Raw genomic sequence first — 11339 nt, 5'->3', positions numbered from 1 at the left:
GACAGAAAACTGTATTAAAATAGCACAGCCACGTCTAGATGTACATGGTTAATCTATTCACACTGTTCCAGAGCAGGGATTCAAACCTGGTGCATTAACCACTTGGCTGTTGGGTGGGGTTAGCTGCTGTCTCCTCCTCCAGTCCTCTTGTGAAACTAGTGTGAATTTTATTTATTTGTTTTTGTTTTAGCTGAAACTATTCAGTGAATTCAACACCAGTTTGTGAATAGTCTTGTTCGGCCCAAAAGTGCATTTTTTTAAAGGGAGGGAGGTTGCAAATAAATGATATAGTGGAAAATTGTCCCCCACCTCTACTTGTGATGTCTTTTCACTAGTTCTCCCGTCACTATAATCTTCCTGCCTAGACAGGACCTGAATTTCAAATGCAAGAAAAGGCTTCGGGGCCATTTCTATCCATTTTATGAAAGCAGGGAGAGGCAAAGGTCCATTTTTTCCCTTTGAAGCTCACCTACGTTATTCATCATTCACATGACAGACTGACACTACAGAGCATTTGTCCTTCACACACACAAGTGCAGACCGCTAATATCACTGTCTATATCAGGAGAGCGTCTTTTTCACAAATCCATTTCGATACAGCACTGCAGGTTTCAAAATGAATCCGATCTGCTTTTATCACCCCGCAGCTGTTCCCTTCAGCAGGATCCACCACCTTGAACCTGGGAAACAAAATCACTGTTTAGTTTTTGAACAAGATTTATAGCAGCTTTTCCTTATTCTGACGCCTCTCACAAATTTCTTCCTTAACACCTGAATTGTTCCTACAGAGCCCTGGTTGATAAGACTTCCCGGCACATGATCCTGTAGAAGCTGCTGGCTGGTGTTTTCCAGAAGTGAACATGACTTGTTCACATTAGAAAAAACAACCCTCAGGATTAGCCACACTCTTGATGTAAATCATCTCTTGAGGTTTAGGACTGACCATCCCTCTGTGCAGAGGACTGTGCCTAGCACTGAATATCCCTTGTGTGCATAAGTAGCCTCTGCTCACAGCAATGCTGGAAAGCCAACAACCCCCTGCTCCCTGCTGGGCATCTTACATGGACTCCAAGGATAACAACACTCACAGTGTTTGATTTAACAGGGAGCCATCCACCCAAATCCTTTTCCTTGCAGGGAATGTAATGGTGAGTCCAAGCCAGATCCGGTTTGCGTCTTTGGAAGTAGTTTGTATGAAGGCCTGTAAATGACATGGAACAATAAACTGACAGGGAGAAAGGAGGTTATAGTGGTTCAGGTGTTAGCCAGAGACTCACGACAGCTGGATTTTATTCCCCTTTCCAGCCCAGACTCCTGTGTGACCTTGGGCCAGTCACTTAGCCTCTGTCCCTGCTGGGACAGAGTTAAGGTTGTGGTACGTTCTTTGTGGTCTATGTTGTGCTACTAGTGAAGTGTCCAGTGCCAGGTTGTAGAGCATAGGGTATGTACTTAATTTTTTAAGTCCTTTGCTTTTTAGCTTGCGTAGGTGCCTTGTGTATAGAGTAACCTTAACTGACACACAACAGCAGTTTTGTGTATTAATTATTGCTAATGATGCTCATCTCCCCAGAGGTTTTATTTACCATCTCATCCTGATCTCGAATCGTTAACAGTCGAGCGCTCCTCTTTGAACAGTCGTCGCGGCTCTTGTCCCAGGGAGTTTTTTCTTTAGACACCCAGTAGCACTTGTCCCTGTGCAGCAGCCAGTTTGGGGGGCAGAGCTTGCACCCTGATCCCTCTGGAGGGGAAAATGGAAACACGTAATGGAGCTGAAGGTTCTGACGAATGCTGAACTTCATCCCAGTCAATCACAGAGGCTTCATGCAGCTAGAACAACTACCCTTATTTTTGTTTGGGGACAGGTCCCATATTCAGTCAGCAGGAGGCGCTGCAGCCAGGAGTGAGGGGTATGGGCGAGGATGTGAGCACTCCAGTCCTGGAACTGTACTGGCTAATGCAAGTCATGCTCAATAGGGATTCTCCTTCACTTTCTCTCCTTAGCTATTGGGCAGTGTTAGCTTGCAAAGGCAAGCACACAGAAGTTAGGAAATGTCTGTTTTATTGTGGCCCGTGCAACCTTAATTCTGCCCCCATGTGGGTCCACCTTGTGCACTGAATGAGGCAAGGCCCTATTGAGAAAACAATAGTATGTGATCATGTAATTAAAGATTGTCTATTAATACATATGCGCAAAGGGGCAGAATTATCCATGCACCATAAATCTGTCATTTCCCGACTTCTGAGTGCTTGATTTTCCCGCCATTCAAATAATGTTTTGGAATTTCCTAGTTTAAAAATAAAAGAACAATAATTCTATGGTGTGCAACTGAAGCAACATGCCCAGTGTGAATCATCAGCAGGGTTTGCACCCTGAACCGTCAGCACAGACTGGATCCCTTCAGCGACAGGCATACTGTGTTAGCTGCTGGTAGGAAAAGGCTGTGATGTGGGGGAAGGGGCTGTTGGGTTCGGAGGCTGTCAGAAGGTGCCCAAATCAGCTCTCGCCCTGTCTCTGGGGGAAGCTTATGGGGCAAAAACCACATGATCAGGTGCTGGGCTGTGGGGAGCCTGGCCCAGCTCTCACCTTCCCAGCTACAGCTGCTCTGCCAGCTCCCAGTGCAGTGTGTTTCCAGACACAGGGTGAGCTCAGCATTTAGAAGGCTCATGCTGTTATTATTTTAGCATGTTACTGAGCTTTCCTGAGGCTCACGAGCAAAAATGGAAATGGTGGTTGTTCCCAAGTTCACATCTCAGCAGAGCCTAAGTGAAATTTCTTCAAACAAAGAAAAGTCCCTTCTCCAGCCTGAGGACTCTCCCCGTGCTGAATTTTCAAAGGTCTGTTGCGAACAATAAGCTGCAAGAGCTTCTTTAAAAAGTCAGAAGAAATTTTTCCAGTGGAAAGCGTAAGTGATGCCTGTATTTAGGTTCCCTACCAGCTACAAGCTACAAGTAGTTTGGGACGAAAGGATCTACACAAGTAGGATCCTTAGTGCATTTGGTACTGTACACACTGAGATTACCCCAAGTGACCACTAGGTGTCACTGAACTATGGGGAAGCAGCTGAGAGAGCAAAGGAGCAGAAGTTACCTCTTGAGTTGCTGGATGGAGGTTCACATAGAAACTGTTTGAAACAGAATGGAAAATCCTTCAGCTCAGTGCTGCAGTTATAGCCGTAGCTGGGTCTCTCATTGGCACTGTCATTCCCCAGGCTCTTAAAATTTCCTTTTGACAGGAAGGAAAGAGCATGATTGTGAACCAGAGTTAACTATTCCGAGTTCGCAACCTGAGACTGAGAGTGTGTGTGCGCAAAACAAACACGTGCACATGCTGTGACAAATGTAGAGTAGGGAAAGAGAAAGAACAAGACAGAAACTCTCATTTGTTGCACATTGTAAGATGCCTTCCCTTTTCCCTGCACGCTTAACAGAGGAGTTGCCATAGCTGGATCACTGGGGTTCATGTATCCAGCTCTTAGCTACACATTGTTCATGGAATATTCTGCTCTGCTTTGGAATGATGAAGCGTCCATGATTTTATTCACAAATGTGTTGGAATCGATAACCCTGACTCAATGCAGGGGGCTGGACCAGACGACCCCGTGCGGCCCCTGCCAGCCCTACATTTCCCAGATTCTAGGAACAAGAAAGAGTCTCCGTGGAAATGTGGGGGAAGAGGAAATCTCGGGGTGCAGCGTTACACACAAGTGAATAACTAGCCTTGAGCTACTCACCCCACAGACCCATCGCTACCACAGCTCCCAGCAGGACGATGTTCCCAGCCCAGCCGACCCCCAGAGCCATCCGATGCCAGCGGGGACACTGAGGGTGACCTGGAAGAGTCAGTGTTTGGTGAAACATCTGCATATAGTGCAAGAAATAATCATGACCAGCTGTTTTCCAATGGAGCCGGTGCAGCAGCCTCCGATGGGGGTTATGTTCCCCCTCACATAAGAGCAGGATAATTTTGAACCCGTCAGTCAAGGAGCAAGTCACTCTTAGGGCAGCCCTGTGACTAACCAGACGAAATACTGGAACTTGATGAGCATGCGAACACCGACCTCCTGTTAGCAACGTCACAAGTTAACAATGTGGTTACTTCCCACTCAGGTGAAAGTAAGCCGGTCCGGTCCGGTGTACCGGTAAGAGCTGGTACGCCATGCCTGACTGGACTGGCTTCTTCAGCAGTGATTTAAAGGGTCCAGGGCTCCAGCCGCTGCAGGGAGCCCCGGGCCCTTTAAATCACTGCCAGAGCCCTGCTGCCCCAGGGTAGTGGTGGCAGGGCTCCCGCGGTGATTTAAAGGGCCTGGAGCTCTGTGGTGGCCAGAGCCCCGAACCCTTTAATTCGCCCCTGAGCCCTGGGGCAAGTCTGTGCTTCAGTCCCCCCAGGCCTTGTCTGGGATGTAAAGAAGCAGCACCAGGCGCTAGCGATCACACTCTGGAAGTCCAGCATAAGCACGTACACTCGACACTAGTCAGATTAAAGCGGAGGCTCCTGCTCTAGCTTTCACTTGATTCATGTATAGCGCACGTGCTGCCGTACGCCTTGCCTTGTCTTGCCGAGAGGTTTGGAAGGTGTTAGTTGGACTGAGCCAGCTGACGTGATCTGACATCACACCGTTAAACCCTGTTCAAGGTCTAAGGATCTGTCTACACTGGAGCTGGATGGAGTAATTCCAGCTCATGTAGACATACCCATGCTAGCACTGCTTGAGTTAGCGCACGAAATATAACAATGGAGCTGCAGTGGTGCAAACAGTGGGAGGGGCTAGCTGCCGGAGCCTGTACCCAGCACCTCGGATGGGATCGTACTTGGGCAGCCAGCCCGACCTGCCGTTTGCACTGCCCCAGTTACGCTGCTCCTTTTAGTGCACTGGCTCGATTAGAGCTACTGCGGATATGTCGGCCCACGCTGAAATCACACCTTAGATGTACTCTAAGATTCTGCCACCCCCGTTAGTTCCAAGCCTTGTCTGGCAGCTTTAAACAAGCCTGGAGCCCGCTCCTGTACTTCCTGAGTGCCCAGAGCTCCCATCACAAGAAATGCAGGATTGGGCCCTTAAGTCTCAGCTACCCCAGCCTGTGCCCTCCTGGCCCTAGGGACAGTGGCTTCCACTCCTGGGACCTTTTTAAAGTTTAATTCCGGAAGGTGACAATGAAACACACGGTTATGTCTGATTTTATAGATCGGGGGAGATGCTTCTTTAGGGGAATTGAACCCAAGGGATCTAATTAGGGATGGGAGACAGGCTCCGAAGTCCTGTGTATTACAGAACTCACAGGGGAGAGAAGCAGCAGCTCAAGTGTATAGTTTGAGCACAGATTTCCCCTGAGCTGATACAGTAAATCTAGAACTCAGCGAGGTGCAGGAGATGCTCAGATCAGTGTTTCCGCCAGGCATTACTTTGGATTGGTCAACATCAGAATTTCATTTTCCAGCGTGTTGCTCTTTCACCCGGCGTGGTGGTGTCTGACGTCCCTCACAGTTTTCTCCGATCCCGACAGACCTAACCAATCCCTTGACATCCCCCAGCTTTGCAGCCCCCTTTCCAGATCATGACTATATTAACCACCAGGCCTAGTGCAGAACCTCGTGGCAGCTCCCTGCCAACCTTTTGTCGCGATGAAACTGGCCATTAAGTCCTGCTATTTGTTTCCTGTCTCTTAGCCAGTTTCTGTTCTAGGCTAGTACTTTGCCATTCACCCCATGAATTCTTAGGGCTTGTCTACACAGGGAAATTGACTGGATGGTTGTTCCCAAATAGCTCACCATGTGGACAGTCTATTCTGATTAAAAATCTCTTTCTCCCAGAATAATTAGTGCACTTTCAAAGAGGAGTCATTATTCTGGAATAAAAATCACTTTTAAACTCACTGTCCCGGTCAGTTTACCCATGTAGACAAGTCCTTATTTTTCTTACTGACTTCTTGTGAGGGACCTCGTCAACTGGTCCAGTAGTGTGCGTATTAGTGGATCTGTATTCTGAGCACGTGGGATTTGTAGCCAGGCAGATTATACAGGCACAATGCGGCATCCAAATCTAATCTCTCCTTCCTGTACAGTCAGGGCCAGCTCTAGTTTTTTTGCTGCCCCAAGCAAAAAAAAAATTTTTTTAAACCTCCAGGAGCGAATTACCGAAGCAAAAATAATAAAAAAAACCCTCCGAAAATGCCGCCCCTGGAATGCCCACCATGCCGCCTCTGGAGCATTGCTTGGTTTGCTGGTGCCTAGAGCCGGCCCTGTGTACAGTTCACAGTCAGGTGCCATTGATTTGGGGAATTCTACCACCTACTATATCAGGTCTTCTCTCAGTGTCCATTGCAATTCACTTGTTTGTTGCTTTCACACTTCTCGCATTTGTAGATACACACGTACAGGTTTTATTTTTGACCATCTGCCTATTTTTATTTAACTCCCTTGATGCCCTTTTGCAGAATAGACTTTTGTGATCTTACCTTGTCCAGCCTCATGATCAGCCATCCAGTAACTTATGTCTTATCCTTTACTGGATCCTGCATCCTGGTATTATTAACACGTCTGACATTAGCAGGCTCCTCAGCACCCGTTTGCTTTTCCCCAGCTCCTACCTTAAATAATCACCCAAATCCTATTTATTGCATGTGCCAAGAGTCTGGCCCCGCTCTAGTTAAGGCAGAGCCCACCCTTTCTGTACAAGCTCTCTCCTCCCCCACATACTCCCACACTCACTACGTCTTCTCTATCCACCACCCTCTGCAGTTATCTGCGCCATCACTAGAGTATCACGATGGCACATCCAGAATTTCCACACACACACGATGTTTTCCCTTGTCCCCTCCCTGCCAGGTGACATGTAAAGGCACCGTCAGTAACGGACACCACAGGGAGACAGTAAGTCACTTACCTTGGGTCGCAGATTGACACGGCCGGTCTGATCTTGTCGTCTTCCGATGACGGTTGCATACCATGTACCCCTCTTCATCCTCCATTGGCCAGGCTCATCCTGGGTTTGAATTCTGTTAAGCAAATACTCAGAGGCGGGAAATGAGCCAGCTACCAACTGACCCTCAGGCTCTGCAGCTCAGGGCTCACACCTCCAGCAGCAGCACTGTCCCCCTCATGAGAAACCACAGGAAATTCAGGCTCTGCACACAAGTGACAGCCAACTCCTCTGCCTTCCCTCACACCTTTGAGCCCATCTCTAGACTCTGCCAGCTTCTCTCCTGCAACTTCTGCCGAGCCCCAGCAAAGTTAGCTTTCATTTCATGGGTAGGGTCTGAAGTCAGCGGTGCTACTCAGAGTAGAAAACCCCTTACGTTGTAGTAAGTGTTTGCTGGATCAAGCCATTTATTGTAACAACGGAAATTACAGCAGAGCGCTGGCACTGCTATAGTAAAGTTTGAGTATTTAATTCTCGAAACATTGACTTTTATTGCACAAACGTAAAGAAACTGAAAGACCAGGAAAAGAATGTAACTACACAGACAATGCTCATGCTCCTGGGATGCTCTCCTGCTCTCCATGTCCATGTCCATCTTTTCAGAGACTGAAATCCTCCTAGATCTGAGGTCCGGGTCAGCTGTCCCTGTGGCATTCAACATGCCATCACGCATTCTCTTCTTCCATCTTCTAATCTGGGAAAGCCTCTGCACCGGTGCAGAGGCTGTGCTGAAGGCCAAGCTTTCCACTGTGAGGCATGCAAAGCACAAGGTGACCATTATCAGTGCATACCCTGGGTCGGGCACAGGGGCGGCTCCAGGCCCCAGCACGCCAAGCGCATGCTTGGGGCGGCATGCCGGGGGGGGCGCTCTGCCAGTCGCCAGGAGGGCAGCAGGCAGCTCCGGTGGACCACCTGCAGGCGTGCCTGCGGAGGGTCCGCTGGTCCCGCGGCTTCGGTGGAGCATCCGCAGGCGTGCCTGCGGGAGGTCCACTAGAGCCGCGGGACCAGCAGACCCTCAGCAGGCACATCTCCGGTAGGTCCACCGGAGCCGTGGGACCGGCGACCGGCAGAGCGCCCCCCGCGGCGTGCCGCCCTGCTTGGGGCGGTGAAATCGCTAGAGCCGCCCCTGGTCGGGCACCCAGTTGCTATTTAAAATTCAATCCCTTTATTCCACTGAAGTTCAAGCCAGAACATAATCACTGTCCCTAGCTATTCAATGCACCTGTTTGCTGTTCCAGCCATGGTGAGCATGGCCCAGGGACATGGGAGATGGGCCTTGTGCTGCAATTTGTGGGGAACCCGTGTTGGGAGCACAGGTGGGCAGGTGGACAATGCCCCCTCCCCTAGCAACATGGACAGTGTATGGAGACCAGGGACCAGCACTGAACCTCTCAAAGTGTGTTCTTTGTCTGAGGTGGCTCCGGGGTGGGTATCAGTGTTTAAAGCCACAAAAGAACACAGGAAACCCCTGCCTCCCCCTCCTGTAATGCTGCTGGTAGCAGTCGCTCTGGGCTTGCAGATTCTTAGGTCAACACTGATCCCTGCCACTCAAACCACCGGCATCTTAGGGAGATTGTGGTTGAGGGACCCAGAAATCACCGTGGGTGTGGGGAAACATGCTCTATTGTTTGCAGTACAAGCACTTGCAATGAAAACTACCACCATCTCCCTAGGTGACCCTATGTGTTATCAGTCTCCGGAGGGTAACAGAGGCAGCAAGGGAGCAGATGCTGCAAGCATCTGGGTACAGACCTGCAGCTATGCAGTGTACCACAATGCTGTCAGCAGAATTAATACTAGAGTGGCGTGGAAAAGTGTCCTACCGTGGGAAAGAAATAAGGCCACACTCCCCAGGAACCGACTGCAACAGATTGCAGAGGACCTCAATGAAAGTTCCCTGGAGATCTCCATGGAGGATTCCTGGGCCATCCCTCTGCACATAAACAGTGCCTTTCCGGTGGGGCACCCCCTGTGTAGCTGTGTGTATATATATATATATATCTTCCTACTGTATTTTCCACTGCATGCATCCGATGAAGTGGGCTGTAGCCCACGAAAGCTTATGCTCAAATACATTTGTTAGTCTCTAAGGTGCCACAAGTACTTCATTGAGTGATGGTCCATATATGTATTCCAAACACGGGTCAGCAAATGTGCCAGAGTCGGAAGATTTCTGTAGCAGTGTCTGTTGCCCTGCAAGTATGTTGTACATCTCCGCGTGCTCCAGGCGAGGTTATATGAGGCCATGCGGGGCGATGCCCCTTCAGTTCCCTCTTACTGCCGCATGGCCGGAGTCGGAATGCTCGCTCCTCCGTGTTTGTAGTTTGATTACGTGAGAGTTCTTGTCTGTTCTTTTACATGGTTTCTTATTTCCCTTTGGGTTTTTGGTATAGTTGGTTGGTAGTGTTAGTTAGTGTAGTTAGTCCCCCTTTACCCTGCTCAGGGCCTGCCCCAGCTTTGTCTGGGGTTCAAACACTGGGCTTCGTACTCTTGCTTGTTCTCAGTGAGTGACAAGTGCCAGCGTTGCCTTTACCGCCTCGGAGAAGCACATCTCACTGCTCACTGTGAGATCTGCAGGTCCTTTCCCCCGCAGACCCACCAGGCTCGTCTACTCTGCCTCTGTAAGTTCCTTATGGAGGAGGCTCTCCGGCCACGTGCAGAGTCTGACTTGGGACCAACGGACCCAGCGGTGAACTGCCCTTCACAGAACATCCAACAACCTGGATCTGAGGGTACCACCACTGCAAGACAACCCTAAACGTTAGAGTCACAAACACTCCAATGGGCATTGCAGCAAGTCCCCGTTGCAGACAGTCGCCAAGCACAGCATTCCCTCCCTGCGCTGTGCCAGGTCGGGTGAGACATTGCATGCAGACCCTGCCGTGCCACCTCCTAAGTTTCCCCGTTCCTAGGGTAAAGCTAAGAGGAAGAAGGTTGCACTGGTACTACTGCCCGATGCACCAACCACATGCTGGGACAGCACTCCAGGGCCTCCATGCTCTGACTCTGCTAGGGACACCCCCTGGACTCCTGGGTGTGTTGAACCCCTCCTTCCAGGGGCACATTTGGACCTACCTTGTCTGCTTTCTCCACCGCTTATAGTACCAGAAACCGCTACTCCAGCGGACGCACCACGCCTCCTGGGGCAGAGACCATAGCTGGCCATTGCCCACGGACTGCTCGTACTGAGAGCTCCCCTGCTACCAGAGGCTTCCTTGGACTTTGACACCTTCTCCGAGGTGGAGCCATCCTTCTCTCCCATTTTCAGGTGCAGCCCGGATTACTGTGCTCAGCCGGTGCACCTGGCCAGGTGTGCCCCTGCCTCACCACCATGGTACCGGTATCCTTGGAGCCCATCGTATCCCCAGGACTCGACCCCTTGGCCACATTAGCCACCATAATACCCCTACCGCTGGCCATACTCGCCTTCCCAGGCTTCACACCTTTCTGTCCGGGTTCTGCACCAGACCCATCGAGCTCCAACCCTGAAGCAGAGCCAGAGCTGGTACTGCCAGTCCCACCGGCCGCTTCCTCCTCTCCTGGTGATGCCCTGATTCCCCTGCCCTCTCATCTCCCGACCACAGGTGCCCCCCCCAGCCTCACCCCGACTCTGTCCCGTCCCTGCCCCTATTTGACCCCTCCCTAAATCACCACCCCGGCCTCGCCTCTTTCCCGAGCGTGCCGCACTCCTCCTCCTCCACCCTCCCAGCGCTTGCCACACGAAACAGCTGTTTTGCGGCACAAGCGCTGGGAGGGAGAGAGGGGGAGCGTTCAGGGGAGGAGGCAGAGGTGGAGGCGGAGTGGAGGCAGAGGTGAGCTGGGGTGGGGGGGGCGGGGAGCTGCCAGTGGGTGCAGAGCACCCACCAATTTTGCCCCATGGGTGCTCCAGCCCCGGAGCACCCACGGAGTCGGTGCCTATGTTCCCGACGACATCAGCAGTACCAGGAGCTGCTGCAATGGGTTACTATTGACTTGGGCATCCCCCTGGAGGAGGTACATGACCAACATCACCAGTTGTTGGATATTCTCCAGCCCAGGGGGGTTGCATTGCCCGTTAATAATGCTATTCTCCAACCAGCACAGGCAGTTTGGCACATGCTGGTCTCATGTACCCCTATGCCCAAAACAGTGGAACGCTGGTACTTCGTCTCCTCCAAAGGGGCCGACTTTCTCTTCTCTCCCTGTGTCTACTTCCTTGGTGGTGCACACACTGACCGAATGGGCACGATAGCATTCTCACATCTCTACTCCCACAGACAGAGCAGCAAAACACCTTCACCTCTTGGGCTGTAAGGTATATTCTTCCGTGGTGTTGCAGTTTCGCATTTCCAACTGCCACGCTCTGCTAGCAAAGTATGACTTCAACAACTATGCCAAGCTACCAGAGTTCCCGGATGATCTGCCACAGGACAAACAGCAACA

At 50.8% G+C, this 11339-nt stretch overlaps 1 protein-coding gene across 1 annotated transcript; it reads right to left on the bottom strand.

Moving 5' to 3' along the window:
- Positions 1 to 443: 443 nt before the first annotated feature.
- LOC123346393 (killer cell lectin-like receptor subfamily B member 1B allele B) lies at positions 444 to 3858 on the bottom strand. The gene is made up of 5 exons (XM_044983763.1): positions 3732 to 3858; positions 3089 to 3223; positions 1584 to 1738; positions 1089 to 1201; positions 444 to 680 (listed from the first exon to the last, which is right to left on the bottom strand). The coding sequence occupies exons 1-5, from the start codon at positions 3856 to 3858 to the stop codon at positions 557 to 559; spliced, it is 654 nt and encodes a 217-aa protein (XP_044839698.1). The 3' UTR covers positions 444 to 556.
- Positions 3859 to 11339: the final 7481 nt, after the last annotated feature.

Source organism: Mauremys mutica, chromosome 12 (genome assembly GCF_020497125.1).
Source record: "Mauremys mutica isolate MM-2020 ecotype Southern chromosome 12, ASM2049712v1, whole genome shotgun sequence".
Taxonomy (NCBI): Eukaryota; Metazoa; Chordata; order Testudines; family Geoemydidae; genus Mauremys; species Mauremys mutica.
This window is presented reverse-complemented; position numbering and strand designations above follow the sequence as displayed.